The 19,396-nt window shown below is 38.2% G+C and overlaps 1 protein-coding gene across 4 annotated transcripts in view; it reads left to right on the top strand.

The window, feature by feature from the left end:
- Nucleotides 1-19,396, top strand: part of tcf4 (transcription factor 4) — a 255,612-nt gene that overhangs the window by 151,134 nt on the left and 85,082 nt on the right. For all 4 annotated transcript variants that reach the window (XM_085359625.1, XM_085359626.1, XM_085359623.1 and 1 more), the window contains 2 exons: nucleotides 301-430; nucleotides 1,993-2,042. In XM_085359625.1, the coding sequence (XP_085215751.1) occupies nucleotides 301-430; nucleotides 1,993-2,042 (180 nt within the window). The remainder of the gene's footprint in view (nucleotides 1-300; nucleotides 431-1,992; nucleotides 2,043-19,396) is intronic.

Consider the following 19,396-nt stretch of genomic DNA (forward strand, 5'->3'; position numbering starts at 1 on the left):
GAGATGTTTAGAACAGTTCAAACAGCCTGAACTTCGCTTAAATCCCTCTGATTTTGTATTATTTGGATCTAAAAATGAACACCGAGATACATCAAATAAATCTGTTTGTGAAGATGTGTATCTGCATATTTTTTGTCAGGCAGTATTTGAATTTGTGACTAGCTGTGTCTCGCCATTGGAGCCTTGATAACCATCGTTTTCGTCTCTATTCACGGGTCCACATGATCACATGATTCCACTCAATGATGAGTTTGATTAACTCTCTCTCTCTTTCTCTGTGTCTTGATGTCTCTCGACCAGTCCATACTGGGTGGTGGTGAGTTGGGCTTGGGGAGTCCCGGTGCGGCGTCACCCACTAAGCCGGCCGGTCAGTACTACCAGCACTACAGCTCCAACCCGCGGAGGAGAACGCTGCACATGGACACCATGGGTGAGAAGCCGCACACAAAGACACACAATATATTTGCTATAGACACTCACATTGTCCCAGTAGCTCCTTTCTCCATCGCGACAATTAAAAGAGGAGCTAAAGAGCACGAACAAGGAAACTACTAGACATGTTAACTTACAAATAAATAATAAATGAATAAATGAAGATAATACATCTAATCCTGCAGTTATTTTTATAGCCACACAAATATGTCTTTATTATCACATAGATTGTAGATTAGGTGGATCTAATAAACTAGCAAATGACAAGTACACACTCATTGGAAATCTCCATCTGCCCTGTCGGTACATAAAGTGGCTCCACGTGGGTCCCGCAGTGTGCAGGTAGTGTTACCGCTCAGGTACCTGCTTGTAGAAGCTGAAGCAGTTTAAAAGTCACCATAAGTGGCAGAGAAGAGCTTTATTTGACGTTTGTTCTTATTTGATTTCAGCGGCCACCTGTCAGCCAATTAGAAACCAGAACTGTTGATGGTTTTATTGATGACCAATCAATATTTCATATATGAGATTAAAAAGAAATTAAGGTTTCCAAATTTACAAACAGAAACGTTTCTTTCTTTTCGGTTTTACCGTGTCCTACAAAAGTCAGCTGGGTAGCTGGAAATGTTTTGCATTGATTTAATGAGTCATCATTTAGGTGTGTTGTTAGGTTGAGGTTGTGTTACATTGTGTTGGGATAGCCATCTGTCCAAAGAGGCTAAAAATAAGTATGACTAAGGTTTTTTTGTGCTGTTGTCATTTTTAATAAACAACTTGTGGCAATTTGTGGCTCCCACAAGAAATAAAACGCCTTTTTAAAAAACTTGTATCATCAGCTTGCATTTTGCTGGTAGCAAAAACCTGATGTGCAACTCCACTGTGTTCCTGAAACACTGGATGCTATTGATGTTACTTTTTAGTCATTTGTTAATTGTTTCGAATCGTTTTTCTTGCTCTGAAATTCTCTTAAAACCATAAACATACAACCTTCTGAAATGTAACAATAAAATTCTGTGTGTGTGTGCATTTTCAAAGAGGTGTTTAGGAGAGGAAAATTCTGGGAAGCCTTTTGAAAAGCAGGACAATAGCGGCTGTGGAGGTAGCCTTGGTAGCGTTAGCCTTGAGAAGACACAAACACACACACACGCACATGCACACGAGTCTCGAGGCCAATTTCTAAGGATGACGCTCTTTCATTTTTCCATCAAAGTCTCACCTTCCAAGTTAATAGACTGCTTCGTTGCTCCCCTTGAGAGAAACCCTGAAAAATAATATAAACGTGTCAAAAGCCGCACACCCTGTTTTTATAAAACCAAAGGGGAAATAATTGACCCTGTCTCTTTTCGTATCCAGTCGTTGTGTTTCGTGCATCTTATTGTGTCGTACTTGTTTGCAGTGAAAGCCTCCTTTGTAAATATATCGGCCTCGCTCGTTCCTCTCCAGCTCATCGATTAAATTCAAACGACCCAGGAAAAAGAAAAAGCGTCTTTTAAAAGACCAATAAAAGCCACTTTGCCTGGTAAACCCTCATCTATTGTTTTATTGTTTTTTCCCCTCTTTTAGACATTCACACAAAAAAAGTGCGGAAGGTCCCTCCTGGCTTGCCGTCCTCGGTAAGTGATAACATGCTCTTTTTTTTGTGATATTTCAGATATTATTTCTGAGCTGTTGTCTCTGCTCGAGTGCCATGAAGAGGCTGCTCATTCTGTTGTAATCCGCGAGCTGGTTTTGTGTCAGTAAAGGGTAAAGCAAGCGTTGCGTGGCTTTGTGAATCTGTGTACATGTGGATGATTATGATGCTGTTTGGAGCTGAGCTGGACACAAACAGCTGTTGGCTTTTTTGTTGTCACGTTGGTTTTTTTTGTTTCTATTCATAAATAGTTATTTTTAGCGATTTAATGTCTGGTTTTTAGAAAACTTACAAGATAAAAAACATGAGATGATGCCCGAAAGGTGGTTTTTTTTTTTCATGACTATGAACACATAAAAACTGTATATGTAAGGAATCTGTTTTATTCTTTAATTTGAATTGATTTGCTCAGTTGTATTCGTGACATTGTGGACTGAAACTCAGCAGTTGGTTTAAATGGATGGAGTTTTTCAGCAGGTATAAAAGGACAGAAAACCTAAAAGAAACTCAAAACTTGTTGAAAACGAAAAACTAGCACATCAGCTGGCTTTGGAAATCTGTGGAAATGAAGATGCTGTCAGAGCCGAGCTGGACACAAACAGCTGTCGGCTTTTTGTCGTACATGTGGTGTTTTTTGTTTTGTTTTTGTCTTTTTACAAATCAAAAGAAGAAGAGTTTCAATTCAGACAGATAATCCTATAAAGGAAGCAAAGACTCTGTTCTCCTGCATTAGGAAATGGAAGCTGAACGCAGATTTTAGCAAACAAACGAGCTGTTTTTGTAGACTTAACTTTGTACTGGTTTCCCCAAAATATTCATTAGTTAGTTAGAGGAAGAACGAGCAGGAGCACTCGTCCATCAGCTGAGAAAAAAAATCAACCTTCAATCAGTTTGATGGTGGATGATGAGTTTAGTGCACCAAAGTTTCAAGGATTTTCTGTTTTTTGAATGTTTGAGCTGTTTGCACTGCCAGAGATATCTGAGAGCCTGTGAATAGTTATTGTTCTTTGGCTAAAGCAGACTAAATGCACACTGGGGAAACTCCAACAGTAAATATGATCAAACTTACAGAGAAAAAAGATCCTGTTTTGGTGATTATTGGTTCCTCCAAAGCTGAATCGACCCCGGCTGCTGTTCTGAGGCCTGACGCAGGGATGCTGTTTGACTCAGGAACAAAGCAGCTGTTTCCCTTTGTGTTCCTGGAGTCTTCCTCACCTTAAGAATAAGAGCTTCTATTATTTAGTTTGTGTTTTCTTTGTTCTTTGTTCACCTTTTTTGCACTCTTGTGTATTTTTGTCTTCAGTCTTACTTCAGTCATTTTCTTTTTCTTTGTCTTATAAATTCAGCATTTCAAACTGACATGTTATAGCTCTTTCACGGATCTGGAGCTCATTAGATTTATTTCTATCTCTTACTATGAGGTGTTATACATGTCGAGAGTTTTTTTTTTCTCGACGGTGACCTCATTAATGGCCAGTTAACGACAGCTGAATGTACGGCATGTCAGACGCTTCTTTGGCTCGGCGGGAGTCCGCCTTTCTGTGGCCTTGGCCTGCTTTGTCCCCGCTTCCTGCCTCTCTCCTCCGCCTCTCTGTGTCTACATCAGCTTGCACCAGCCGGGAGAGGGAGGAAGGAAGAGGAAGGGAAAAAGGAGGGGAAAAAAGGAAAAGCGGGCAGGAAGAAGTGTGCAGTCTGTTTAACAGGTTAACCCTGATCATCTTGGGTGCATGTGAATAAAAACGTGACGGCAAACAGTTGCCACTGCCGAGCAGGAATTTACCATCCAGTTACATCCCAAAATATTACAAAAACTTTTTTTGTAATATTCAGTTACTTTTACATTTCTTCAACTCCACAACAGGATTTTTTTTCTTTTTCATCTTGATATCAGTGTAACATTTATGGTGTAAAACATTGTTACAGTGGGAGCCATTGTTCTTCTATACCAGAACTAAAGACAGTAAACCCTGCAACAGTGAAAACTTTAAACCACTCCATCTGTTTCAACTTAGACCTTGTTTGTTCAGTGCTTCTTCTTCTTCTTTTTCTCCTTCTTCTTCTTTCATCTTCTTCTTCTTCTAAAAAAGTTGCCTGGAGGGTTTGTTGGAAAGCGTTTATGTGTATAGTTTGCGTACACAGATTGGGGACTGAGTCCTGCATGCCACTCTTGAGTGAAAGATGTTGATTTGAAGTGAATGCTCACTGTGTCTTCCTAATCTTAAACAAGTGCTATAGATATTGCGGTAAAGACAATGAAGAACATTGGCATCAGCCATCGTCTCCTTTCATATCTTGATAGAGCTTTACCACAAGACTAGACAAAACAAGGATAGGACAAACCTCACATCAAGACCGACAGATTTTGAGTATACATCGTCTGACTGATGACACATCCCTGCAAATCCCTGTAAATGTGATTGTTTGCACCAGTTGCACAATCTCTGACACTTTAGGATTTTTAGGAATTCTGCTGGTGCACTATTTGAAAATTCTGGTATTGAAAGGCAGCTTTCATTTATAAAATATTTTCAAAATACAAGCACTGTGTGAATATGTACCCTGTGGAAATAAATCTGAAAATGCAAAAACAAAACGTCTGACGAGTTAAAACTGGAGTTTCTGATTGTAAATGATCTGGAAAATTCTCGCCACACCACAGTTCTGCACCAAAACATGGAGTGCAGCTTGTGCTGTTTATACGCAGTGAGATTTGCTCTGAAATGGTCAAACTATGGGACAGCAAAATCTTGATTAATCATAGAGCACTTTAATTAAGCTCATTTAAACTTCCTGTTTATTTACCAAATATTACTTTGGTAGTAAAACTTAATGCTGTTGATTAGTGGTGTCAGTCACACAGGCAACTAGATCTAAAGACTAAAGATTAAAATTTCTACCCATACCAACTTTACTGTAGGCTGTACTTGAAAGATCGGCGTAGCCATCACCCGATTGTTGGTGAAGTCCCACCATGAAACCTCAGACTGAGGGACTTTTGCTGTTGCCATGTTACCTTTTTAAAATCAGATGCCATGAAAATGGGGCACATCTCACTGTGAATCCCAGAGACACCACCTTGATATATCATCATTTTCCAAAATAGTTTCCAAAATAGGCTTCATGTTGTATTTAGCATCCCTTTAAGTGACAAATTTGCCCTATAAAGTTGTCAGGAAAGTGTTTTTCTACATACACACAGACTGTATGCAGGTTTTAGCCAGCAGGTTGGTATTGATTTCACTTTGATGCTACGTTCATCTTTAATGTCGTGATGGAACGGGTTTGCACGTTCAGTCATCACAACTGAATCAGTAATAATTGACTCCTAACTCATAATTGACTTAGACGTAGTTCATGTGTTTACCTTAGCATTTGTGACACTGTGTTCCTCTCAAGGCATGTTTGCTGGTGCAGATCAGTAGCTTAAATGTAAACAGGACAGGGTTGGCTTGTTGGGATCATTTCTGACACTTTTTCCACAATTTCATGTCATGTAAACCTTTCAGTCTCAGCTCAGCTTCATTTGTACCACACAGCATCTTGAGTTTTCTGTTTTGTACTTGTAGCGGATTGTCTATTGGCCAGCTTGCTCAGGAGTTTTGGTCTCTAACCTTCCCATGACTTGTGCGCTGGATAAAAACCTCACACTCATGTCTGACTGAGTTGTTCAGCTGTAAAAGTCTAGTGTCAACAGGCAGGTGATCCAGGTTTTGGATCTCTCTGCACTTACTTCGCCTTCATGTCTGAGCTGTCTCCTCTCTCCGTTGTGTTTCTGTTGCCACCTCTGTGATGTGACTAATCCTGCCTTCTCCCCCCGTTCACATGTAGAGAAAATGAACAAGGAGAGGACCTAGTGCCTGTGAAATGGAGAGGTTGGTTCCCCTGCTGGAAAATAAATTCCAAGGCACTTTCCACCAGCTTTTTGGCACGAGCATTGGCTATGAGCAGGAAGTGAATCAAGAGCTTTGTAGGGCTTAAATGCATTCGGTTTGTATTTTAGGTGTCTTTGAATTGCACAAGGCCCAGGTTCTGTCGTGCCATGAGTCAGCTTCAGCACCCGGCCTCGTCTGAAGCTCTGGCTTTTATTCTGAAAAAGCATTGCTGACAGGTGTTCATTTTCATAATCGCTTCTGTTTGGGTTTGAGATGTACTTTAGACATTTTAGAGAGGGAGGGAAGAGATTTAAACTTTGCATTTCTGAGAAAAACACTAAAACACATACTTTAACACAATGTTAAAGTGTGTGTTTTAGTGTTTTAGTGACACTGAAAACATCGACATCGTCTGATCTTTGCGTTGTGTACCCAGCTATCGTGGCCTAAACAGAATTAGAGTGCGAACAAAGAGGAACAGCTAGTGGCTAATACCGCATGACTTTTTATTGAGCGCATTCATCAAAATGTTAATAAGTATGAGATAAAAAATAAAATAAAAACAGGTCTCAGCTGCAGATAACAGCTAACTGTTATATACGGGTATTTCATTATAATAACCCCCCCCCCCCAAAAAAAATAAAAAATAAAACTTACACAGCTTTTATATAAATTGTGTATCCCTGCAACATAGATGCTCTCCTCTAGTCTATGTATCTATGTTCATGTTGAGGCTGAGTATATACCAAAACACTTCGGACCTTTTTTTAAAAAGATAAACGCTGTCCACGTGTGTAGTGTCACTCATATGAGCAATGACGGCATCCCTGAATTACCATAACACGGTAATACCCCGTACTGCCAGAATAAACAGCTGGCTTGCATGCAGTTGTGATTTTTCTTAAGTAAATAAAGCAATATGTGTTGAGCCCCCTTTTTTTCTTTTCTTTTCTTTTTTGCATGAATCCAGGAGGGGATGCAGATCTGTTTTTTCTTACCAGACTGTTTCTTGTTTCTTACAAAACATTCCATATGAAATTGATAGTTGGTGCCTTGCTGTAGGGATTGAACCTATAAAGCCTGTCAGCTGCTTATTTTTAACCTCGGATCAGCCCTACAAAGAATTTTCCTGCAAGTTTTCCCATTTGATTTTTAGAGCTGAGCATTTGGGTGTCTGTTCAGAAATCCTTCCTGCTCCTCTTTTTTTTCCCTGTCTTTTTTTTCCCGAATGGTCCGGCCTCCAACACTGCTGCCAACAGCAACGGCAAGGAGGCTGAGGCGTCTTTTCATTCCTGCCTCCAGCAGCCAAGCGAGCTGCCTGCCGCCTTCTTTTTAATGCAGTAAATTGAACTCTGAAATGATTTGATAAGGATTTCTTTTTTGTCAATCGAGTTCTTGCTTTTTGTTTTTCCTTTTCAAATAATTTGGGTCACTTTTCAGTCATCTACAGCAACTGTATGTGTTGATTCTGCAGGATGCTCTTGTGTAAGTTAAACATCAGTTAAACTTATTGAAATCCTTCAGTTTAAAGGAGCAAACGCTTAAATGTTAAAGGATAAAATCCTGAATTTGAATTTCTTTCTTCTAATTCATTGATTATGTCCATAAATTAATAACTACAAATGATTCTATATTTACGACTTAATGTAAGGTGTGAAATTGTTATGTTTGTTTAGTGGTTGGCTGTCATATTTAGGGGTTAAAACCCTTTACTTTCTGATCTGTATCTTCACCAGAAGCCTTAAAATATTTACTGTAGGGTAGATGTAAAAGCATTTTTGACAGCAGAGACACTGAGCCAAACATAATTGTATAATTTAGCAAACATTACTGATGCTGGTGAATATTTTTGTGTACAATTAGTGTAGATTATACAGTATGACTGACTAAATGTTACTGGTTAAAATATAAAAGGTGTATGTATCACATACATGTTTTAACATATACTAAAATTTTTATGTTTTAATTCTTTTTTAAATTTATTTCTTGTAGTTACTATGTATGTTTTTAACACAACATTTAAAAAAATTGTAAGGTCAAAGGTCAGCTTATTATTATCAATGTAAAATGCATCTTCCTTTAATAAACACTGTGGGAGTGTGATTGGTGATTTTTTTATACTATTGTTATTGTTATTATATATTATATTTATACATGTGTACTGAACAACCACAGTGAAAAAACATCACAAGGACTCTCCGAGGAGCTGCACCAGCGTCTGACAGAAAAAACAATAGCTTGTGGATTTTATAGAAATATTTTTATAAAGGAGAAGAATGAATATACATACATACAATGTTCTGGTTGTCTAAATGATGACGCCCTGTGTCACAAACCGTAGACATGAAATAACAAACACATGCGCACACAAACACACACGCACGCACACGCTTTTTGCCCAGCCTGCACCTGCTCTGACTACAAACACGACTTCACAGAGGAATGCCTGTAATGTTAGTGTGTGTGCATGTGTGTGTGAGAGGGAGAAACACAGGGTGTGTGTGTGTGTGTCTAATTCTATGGAGACACAGAAAGGCCAAAAACAAAAGTTCTCTTTGTGAGCAAAATGGCTTTGAGTAAACAGCGTGGAAACATTTCTCCATCCAAACATCCCGAGTCTCGTGTTGACAGATTCGCTCCCTATAGTTACCTAAAAGAAAAGGCCATTTTTCTTTGTTTGGTTGATTGTTTTGTTTGTTTGTTTTTCAGATTTGTCTTAAAATAAAATGGGATAATATATGTACATTGAGAGAGCTGTTGGAGGTTTTAATGTTTCCCCCGGTCCTTGTTGGCAATGAAGAGTTGCCCCAGTGCTCTGACTTCAGTGCGCGAAAGAAGTGTCTATCTTGCAAAGTTAAAGCCTTTATGATAATAAATTCCAAATTTGTGTTTCTTTACTGAGCCACCAAGTTGCACTGCTGGGAACAAACATAGTCAGTAGTTCACATTTTTGTGCCAAATATGGACTCACTACCAAGGAATCGCTTAGCTTTAGAAAGGAGATTACAGGATGATTATATCAATATATAATCAATATAGTCAATAGTAACCTTAATAGTGACCTTCTTGGAAAAAGTGAAGACCCCACAAAATGTCCTTACCTATCAAGGTCCTCATCACTTTAATCAAGAATCAGGCAAAAAGAAACAACTAAGCTGAGGGACGTTTGCAAACTGTGTATATTATTTGAAGGTTATTTGTGTTGGGTATTAATAACTGATACATAATTATTAACCCTTTAAGACCTACCATAGAACCAAGTCCGCCAGAGCTTATATTATATTTTTACATGCTGTGGAGCCATTTTTTGGGAGCATTTCAAGTTGCTATACATCAATACAACCATTATAGCCCAAATTTTAACAATATGTCTGCATTAAGTGCATAGTACTTACATAAATTGCAAAAAAGTGCAATAAATTACAAAAAAATTGAAAATTGTTTTTGTCTTTTTAACATATATTTCTAGTTAGAGAAATTTAAGAGGCTTATCCCTCAAAACTGTAAATACAAAAAAGTTGCACAAAATAGTTTCCCACCACAGGAAATTTATTTTAAGTGTCTTCATAGTTTTCTTTTTGAAATACACCAATTTTTATATACTGCAGGAAAAACAAAAATAAATATTATAATGCAAATTTGCAAAAATAACAGCATATGCATCAAAATTAACTATTTCCAGAAGTGCAATATGAGTCCTCAGCATCCCAGAAATGACACAGAAAGTCATAAAGTCAAACATAACTTTTAAAAACACAAGTATAGGCTCATAAGGCCCTGATGGTTAAAAAAAACCCTACATTTCCGCAAAATGACGTCACTTCCGGTTTCGGGCAGGTAACAAACAGCTGATCAATCGGCAAAGCGTGTTTCTGGAATATTATGTTTTTGTTGCTGCAAGTGCTTTTTATGCAGTTTTTGCAAAGCTATATGTGGAAGGAAACTGTGACCTAGGACAAGCTGATGGCATAAGATGTAAGTACAACTCCTCCGGTTTCATATGCAAAAAAAATTATTGTGCTAGCTTACATGGTTGCAGTGCTACCGGGATTTAAAAATAGTTGCGCAAAACGGAACGTGCCTGCTCCGACTGGCTTTAAAGGGTTAATTAGCAACACCTAGACTGTACTCTCTATAGTGGATGGTGGTCCAGACAGTGTTTGAGCCAAGGATATGTGTTTTATTCTCATTTTCTGCTCTACTGTTGGAAGTAGATGAACGCTCAACAGCGGACTTTAATTAACTTAGATCATTTCTGTATGATTTTTAATTGTTTTATGGGCCATTTTGGGGGGGGGACAAGTGTATATGAAGTGACAAGATGACAGAATCAGAAATATATTTGGGAGGATACTTGAGTTTTAATATTGAGTCATATTGTTCAGTGTTTTCTCAAGGCCTCACTGTCTTTGTGCAGTTTAGTTTTTTTAAAGCGAGATAAATTGATAAGTGGCCACTAGGGGCAGTAGCAGCAGATTTCTAGGCCATACAGTGATTATTTCTTTTTTGCATATAAAACACTTCCGTATTTGGTGACTTGTACACTTAATTTGATGACTTTAGAAGCAATAACAGTGTTTTAGTCTCAAATTAAACTTTTTTGATGTTTTGAGACACAATGTATTTATGTAAATGGACTAATGCTTTCTGGAACATTTTGTGTAAGTTTAGCATCTTTCAGCTTGGTTTCAGTGATATTTGACAACTTCCATTAGATCAAGATGTTTTTTGCCTTTCTTTCCTTAATTCATTGGCTGTTACGGTGAGATTTTCTCTATGTTTAAGGAACGTCGATACTCTCTGTATCTGTACATTGTTTAGTTTGACTTGTTTTTCCCTGTTGTCGTGTTGCTGCCCTCCCGTATGCTCCAGCGTGTGAGTGCACTTCATTTAAGCAAAAAGTCTTGACTGTTTTCTCTCATCTCTCCACTGCGGGCGATGGGCCTCTTTCTTTTAATTAATTCTTTTTTCTTTTTTTTTTTGTCTCCCTGCGCCACAAGTTTGTTATTGTTGTTTGTCAAATTTTGTTTGCTGAGTTGATGATTTACTTTGAGAAACAATTAAACGTCACTTGAGAGGAGAGCGTGGGACGTCTTTGTAATCAAAAGGAAATTAGGCATCAGTTGCTAACATTAGCAGGTTGCAGAGTGCCGTCTCGCTGTTGTTTTTCTTTGTTTGGTGTTAGGAGTATATCAGCTCTCTCTGCTTTTTTTCCCTGCTTTAGATATCATTGTTTTTGTTAATTTGTCGTTCAAGCTGATAAAGTCTCCAGCTCCTCCTCGGAGCTTTGCTAATGTTGACTGAATTAATAATAAAACACAGTCATAGTTATAAAGATTATCCCCAAAATCGACTCTAATGAAGCCATGAAGATGAAGCTGTTAAAGGGAGTGGAAATAAATTGTATGTGCTTGTTGGATCTTCATTATTTAGTCCATTTGTAGCTTTTTTTCCTTTTTTTTTGAAGGGGGAATAATAACACAAACACACAAACATCCACTCTCTCACACACAGTTACCTCACCACTGTAGGAGCAGCCATGTTTTACAGATTCATCCTGTGTGACTTCTTGTTTTCACGGTTTAAATGTGAATATTATTTTACATTTTCACATTCTGGAAAAATGGCATCTGTTTATTTATAGCTTTGGATTGTGGATTTTTTCCTTTAAAATTGAGACAATAAATATAGCAAATCTTAAATCAAAGCACAATACATTATTTAATTTTCAATACTATAAATGATGGTTTCTCAAAAGTAAAGAAGTGTTTGTAGTCGGAAAAGCTTTTTAATAATTCAGTAATGTTGAAATTGTTACATTTTATCCATCATGATGTAGTAAATATCATTTATTCCTCAGAGTATGTTATTATTATATTATCTTGGAGGTTTCCTACTTTACAGTAAAATATCTTAACAACAGGTTTCACTTCTTTTAGCAAAAGTTAATATGTGATTATTTTTGATCTGTAACTCATTTGTCACCAAATCTAAATGACACTTAAAGCACTTAAAGTGTATTTGTACAAAAAAACCCAAGGCAACAGATTTGACTTTTAAGAATAGCAAACAGCCATAAAAGTGCATTTTTACCTGAAGCTCATCATTCAGTATTTTAATTTCTAATTTAAAGGATCCAGAGTGTGAAGAGTCTCATCTTCAGCTCCCTACCAGCAGAAGCCTTTAAAGACAGACCTTCACTTCCTTTGATTTTAGGCTTTTAAAGAAGGACTCCTGGGGTGTCAACATTTTATGTGGCTTATTTAAAAAAAACAAAAACACAACTCCTTGTAGGGTAAATATTTTCAAACCCTGAGATTAAATCCTCTTCGGTGATCTGACCAGGGCGATCTGCTCCCATCTCTGGCTATTTCTTCTCTCTCTCTCACTCACTCTCTCTCTCTCTCTCCTCGGCTCAGATGTGGTTTTGTTTAAAGTCGACAGCGTTAATTAAATTAAGCCAGGTCTTGCAGAAGGCACAGTAGGAGAGCCAGCGGTCCCCGGTGGGCCGCGGGTGGAGGAGGGATGAAGAGTGGGGGGAGTGGAGAGCAATAGTGGTGGTGGTTGTTGAAGGGGGGTACAGGGAAACTTTTTAGTGAGCCATACTGCCCCCTTCAGACAACCCCAGATGCTACAGAGAGGCTGCCTACCAGTGAACTGCTGTGTTGTCTGTTTCCTGCATCGTGTGAAGGCAGCTGTGTGGTTTTAGATACGCAGGGTTTGAAAGGTGTGATCAAAAATTTTATTTTTGTTTTTTGTAATAAGGAAAAAGTTATTTTAAAAGGGCAACAGTTCAATTGCCCAAAGTATGTGGACAGACTTACCCTGTGCTGCTGTAGTGATCTGCATTTCAGGTCAGATTTCAGATGCACTGAGGTGCATCACTGCTGCACCTCAGTAATGCTAATCACACTCGTGGTTCCAACTAATTTTGGTTTTGGATGAAGCTGCACCAAATTAACACAAGTAATTACACACACACACACATATGTATATGTGTATATATGTATATATATATATATATATATATATATATATATATATATATATATATATATATATATATATATATATATATATATATATGTATGTGTATGTATATATATATATATGTATGTGTATGTATATGTATATATATTAATTACACACACACATACATAGAGAAAGACAGAAAGAGAGAGAGTAATAATTAGAAAGCCCAATTTGTTCTATATTTTGGAACAGCAGAACAGAAACATTAATAGTATGAAAGAATAAATGTTCTTCTTATTTAATAAAATAAAGGCAGATTTATGAGATATATTTGCGAGCCTGCAGAAAGTAGTAAGTTGTGTTTACTCTCTTGTCTTTTGGTCAAACTGGTTGCACTTGTTTCTGTGAATCCACTTTGTTACAAAAATTAAAAAAAAAATTGAAAAGCACACAGTGACCTCACCTCCTCGTGTGTGAAGTGGTGCTGAAAATGAAGTGTCTGCGTGTGCGCGTTTCTGTGTTAGCATGCTGCTCAAATTAGCGGCGTTGTACCCGGCCTTGGCAGAAGATGAAACGAGAAGGAGGCTGCAGAGAAGGAGGGGTGACAGAGAGAGCACTCGCATGCAGCTTTGACATGTATAAAAATAACATAAAATGTCCAGTCTTTTTTTATAACATTGTTACAAATTGCTGTATTTGCATCATTGGTAAAAATCACTGCCTCTCAGTTTCATTCATGCTTCCATGTAACCATTAAAACCCATGAGTGAAAGTGGCTTCAGACTCATGGGTATATTGTGGGGGGATTTAAGGTAAGCTCTGATTTAAAACAGTAATGGACTTGGTGGACATAACGCAGGAACTCGAGTTTAGGTGTGAATGCTGCCGTTGTCCTGCAGCCACAGCTTCAGTGTTTATTCTGAAGAAATCCAGAGAGCAGCTTCAGCCAGAGATGACCTCATGGTTTAACTGCTAAACACACACACATACACACTTACGCACACACACTGACAGCTGTGTGTGCAGTTATGTTTTGCGGATGCTTCAGTGACTCATTCCACTTGAAAAAGCTGCAGAAATGCCTTTAAAATACGAGTCGGTCCGCCTCCTGCCTTTTTACAACTGCTTTAGCACAACTTGTACATTAATCAAATGGCATTGTTAAAAAGAATTGTTGAGAAAGAGAGTCCACGTGGATGTGCGTTCTTTGTGCGTGTGTGTCTATAAGCTATTTGCTTGGCTCTCAGCCCCAAAATGTCCCACACTGCTGCACCCCGACCGCCATTTTGTGTCAGATGGGAAGCTGACTAATTGAATTACAAAGCATCCATTTGTGTGTGTGTGTGTGTGTGTGTATTGCTCTGTATGAGTGTCTGTGTACATGGATGCATGTGTTGTTTGTGCAGATCCTCTTGTCCAAAAAAGGACTTTGTTTGACATAAAACTAAACCTTCCACACAAATAGCATGCACAGTATATACATAGCTTACACAAATGTAGCTTATACCGCTCAGTTCTGTTTAAAAGTCCACATTTAAACTCACTTAAATGATAAATATTTAAAGGAAACGTAACACTCGAACAGCTTCAATTGTGTTTTTGACCAATTTGGTTACTCAGCTGCTAAAAGGCCGGGGGTGGGGCTTGTTTTTGACTTAGAGCACAGGGTGGTAACAGCAGTGTAATTGCTTGCATAGTCTTGCTATAACTATGTTTTTAACATGTTTTGCTAATGTTACCCTGGCTTTTGTCCCATTTCCCATAATCTACCTAACAGTTACTACTGTATAGCCCCTTAAATTATACTACTCTGTCTCAGATGTTCAATTACAAATCTTTCAATCTAATGATAAGTCTATGTTGTCTTAGCTTATAATGGTTGGTTCACATCTTATGCCAATGTCATGTCATTTTGTCATTTCCATAGTTACAGTCTTAGCAAAAAGAAAGCACATGCTCTTGAAGTTCCAATGTTCTTTAAGGTAAAAAATAATAATCTGATCCTTAGCAGGTCTTAAAACGAGGTCAATACAACCTCATATGAACTGTAAAACAGTCATTAATTATTAATAATTAATTATTGCCATAATAGCAACTTTAATAGGAATAGAGAGGATAAATAGCAGTTAGGTGCTGTTGGGCAAATGCACTAATGCAAGGAGGAACTAGACCTCAGAGGGGAGAGAATTTCCAAACAATTTGAAGGCCGTCATTCTATAGTGACAAAGATTCTTCACAAGTGGAAAATATTAAAGACAGTTATCAGTGTTCCCACCAGTAGACATGCCAGCAGAACATGAAATGCTCAGAGAAACTGCAAAAAAGCCAAGAGTTCAGACTCTACACACTTCAGTTAGTATTTTAAATATTAATGTTTGTGAGAGTAGATTTAGGAAAAGACTGAACATGTGTGACTCATTTGGAACACCTCTTTTCTCTAAAAAGAACATGGCAGTACAGTTTAAGTTTGCAAACATGCATCTGAACAAACCACAAGAACACAAGAAAAATGTTCTTTTGACAAATAAGAGCAAATTGGTTCTTTTTGACCAAAATGCACAGCATCACATACAAAGTCTATCAGCAGGAATACCTCAAACCATCTGTCAAGCATGGTGGTGGAGGGCTGAAGATTTGGGTTTGTTTTCCAGCCACTGGACCTGGGCATTGTTGCATATCAAAGTACTCTAGAGTCAGATGTGAGGTCATCAGTGCAACAGGCCAGTGATCCCAAGCACAGCAGCAAATCTACAGCAGAGTGGCTGAAAAAGAAAAGAATCAACTAGCCATCAATGACTGGGTCATTGATGGCTAGTTGAAGTGAATGCTTCTGTAGGCTATTGAATCAAGGGGTCCACTTTGTTTTTCACATGCTACTTCTCTACTTTGGCTTATTTTTTGATAAATAAATAATTACACAATGCGCTTATTTTAACATAATCACAGTCATAATCTATCTGGAAGTTTAGCTTGATCTTGAGCTGTTAGATGTAGAGTTGGGGAAGTCATGAAATAAACTGATGTGCCAAAGCGTCTATCAATACTGCCAGCCCTCAATGACCAACAAACAAGCCTGGCTGAATACACTCCTTGGTATTTGTCAAGTTTTCCACTTAGTTGCTGATCCTTCAATTTGAACTTTGTTGTACTTTAGAGAAAGGATAGCAGTTTTTCTTCCACAACTGCCTCAGGGCTTGAAATCTTCGCTGTCAATGAAATGACCTCGGCCAAGGGATGTTTGCTGCCCTTCTGTCCTTGTGAGGACATTTGGCTTTTACAAAAGCCTCCCTCGCTTTGTCTCACACACACACACACACACACACACACATGCATGCACACACATACAGGAGTGCCTGCTGCAAATGTGAAGGTTTCCCGGTGCATTCCTGAGCCCAAATAATTGGCTGCAACAACCAGCAGCAGAGAGCAGCACTCTGATTTGCTCCAAGGCTGAGAGGGAAATGACATGTTGTCACACACACAATCATTGGCAGACTCACACACATACGCACACACACACACCAATATGCTTTTATTATATACTACAACGTGAAACGTGCATCACTTACAGGAACAAGATGATAATACATTTAAAACACTAACATTGTTTATAACGTAAGGATCAGATTCACTAGCAGTGGATTTCTGACAGCAGTGATCATAAATACTATAATCTTCCATTTTTCCCACCCTTGTTGCTTATCAGTTCTCACATGTTTAGAGCTTCCTTGAATGCACCACCAAGTTGTGTTTGGAGAGCGATGCCTGCTGACAGCTAATTGCTCTGTGATCTTAACATGAAAAGTTGTCAAAAAACAGTTTTCAAGTGGTAAAATGAATTTGTGATCACGAAAAAAAGAAAAAAAAAACAGAATGTGAGATAATTATGGGCACTTTACACACAGTTGCTGCATTTTGATGACTTTTAAGCTTTAATGTCTCAGGCTGAAATGCACTGCACACCGAAAAAGAGATTGTACGAGTTTATGAAAACCTCAGCTTGAGAGGTGATAAATACTATCTGAATCACTTTGAGAGTTTGGTGAAGAAAGACAAGAACCAGAAATATGGGAGAGGAAAACTTCTGGCAAGAAAAAATGAAGATCAAGATTTAAAAAAACAACAACAAAAAAGAACAGGCTGTTGGTCTGACGAGAGTGCTGCCTAGAAGAAAAGCTGTGTCTTAGTGATCTGAATATCAGCCTTTTAACACACGTGTGAGACACACACACACACCCTGTCGTGTGGCGGTAATGCGCGCTGGTGGTGTGGATTAGCTTCATCTCTAATCATTGTTTTCATTCTGACACGGTCTGTGTAAAGCATACCTGAACACAAAGCGCTGAGTGGGTCTTTCTTTCAGCAGCAGGAAGAACTGCTCAGCAGGAGGACCGCAGGTTTCACACTGAGTCAGACCTCGGAAACTGGTCTCAGGTTTGATTGGTGAACAAACCGCAAGTTATCCTAATTCCCATTAAAGTCATTGAAAACTAGCTGTAGGCAAGTATCCAGCATGGTTTTACTGCATATGAGCCAGAACGAGAAAAACTCTCCACAGTATTTGGCTCCAAATCTAAAATGTAATACTTAAAAGATTTTCTCAAAAGGAGCATTTCAATCCACCTTTCTATTTCTATCCACACATGCCTGTAGACCTTATATGAATCAAAGTGTTGTCTTTGCAAGAATCCTTTAGGAATTTCTATATTAGATTACAGCTGTTCAGAATATATTGTGCGTTTGTCTCCCAAAAATCCTGAATTGGAATCTATGGGAGATTTACAAACAGCAAAGGTGATAGAAGTAAAGCTTTTCAAAACTAATTTGTAGACGAACTTTAATTTGTTTAAATCAAATTTTACTGGTGATCCTAAAAATGCCTCACTATTATCATCTACAGTTCCAGCAGAAAATGCTTTGTGACATATCTACAGGGAACATTTAAATGTAAAAAATACAAAAGTAATGTCCACTTAAAACTCTTTTACATATGCAAAGCATGCTGTCTTTGCTCACCTTAAGAATACAGCTAATTAAATGGTTGCACTGATAAATCCTTGGTGTTTTAACAGAATCAGAGTAGTTTGCACTCATGCTAACAGCTGGTGCTGTAGGCAAAATGCAGATGTCAGCAAGCTAACACAAGTTCTGACGAGGCTGACTGTGCCCGGACCAAATCTGACTGAGGCGTCTTCTTGTTTAAAGAGACTTTTTTCTGCCCGCCGTTTCCAAATAATGGGCAGGAAATTAAAAACAAGAGGAAATTGTTGGGTACTCTTACTATGTAAAGTGCTTGGAGAAGACTATTGTTGTGGTTTGTGGATAAATAAATTGATTGGTCCAGACTAAATTGAGCTGTTCCAGAAGTAAGGCAAGCTCATTTAATTCCCTCTTATATTTTTAGCATTTCTAATAGCCAAACTTAAAGCTTCGGGGGGAAAAGCATGCTGTGGATGTAAATAAAAATAGAGTAATGTGTTCAGAAAATATCCGAAGCTAATGAGCACTCTTTTCTACAACCCTCACATAGCTCTGACATTTAACCTCACTGGCTAAATGTTAGAAATTAATGGAAGAGTCGAGTTCAGGAATGGGTGAAGGTGCTGTGGTTTATAGGGTTACTGAAGTTGGGCTAGCTGGTATATAATAATGTGCTACGTGGTAGCTAGCTACACAGCTATGGTTAGCATAACATAAACACAGTGAAGCTGGAGGATGAACGCTAACTTTTTTCCAAGCACGGCAGGATGCTGTAAACAGACCAGCCTTAAGTCAGAAGAACAACTGAGATAATCCATCCGCAATATGAGGTTAGTCATTAATTTATTGCTGCATGGGCTGGGCTGTAGTTACATCGTAAGATTTTAAAAAGTCAGCTTGAAATTAAACAGTGGTAATAAAAACCGAGAGAGGCCGACAGTGATCACTGCTCTTTTTTGGGGGGCTTGTTCAGATTAAATAGAACAAGATACAAAACATTAAAACATGTTAAAAACACAACAGCCTTAATAAACACAAAGTAGTTTGGATCCGGAAGCAGAGTTCATATGTCATCACTTAGAGACTGGACTATATTTTGAAAAGAAGGAATTTGAAAGGAGTGGCAAAATGCAGGAAATATAAAAGGCCTGCACCATATTTCATAGTAATCGAACTAATAGTTGAAAATTCAGTAGAAGCACATCATAGGAAGACCAAAACAAGTTCTTAAATTTCAGCTTCAGGGAGTGATAACGTTCAGGGAATGTGCCGCCTGTTTGAGTCATATTAAGTGGTAATCAGCTGAAATCATCTGAGCTGGTGATGCCCTACATTCTTTGATTGATGAGCAGTTGAAGGGCATTCGTACTCTGAGGTTAAGGTAGTGATGAGACAGCAGATTGGGATTTAAACAAGAAATTAGGTAATGCTAGCTTAGCATGTGTCAGAAGTCAACGTTGTAGATGCTGAGTGAAACAGATCACCTTTATCTCGCTCTGGACTCCGTGACTAA

Source organism: Diplotaxodon limnothrissa, linkage group LG7 (assembly GCF_057381915.1).
Source record: "Diplotaxodon limnothrissa isolate DT_005_m linkage group LG7, D_limnothrissa_male_GT1.1, whole genome shotgun sequence".
Classification (NCBI taxonomy): Eukaryota; Metazoa; Chordata; class Actinopteri; order Cichliformes; family Cichlidae; genus Diplotaxodon; species Diplotaxodon limnothrissa.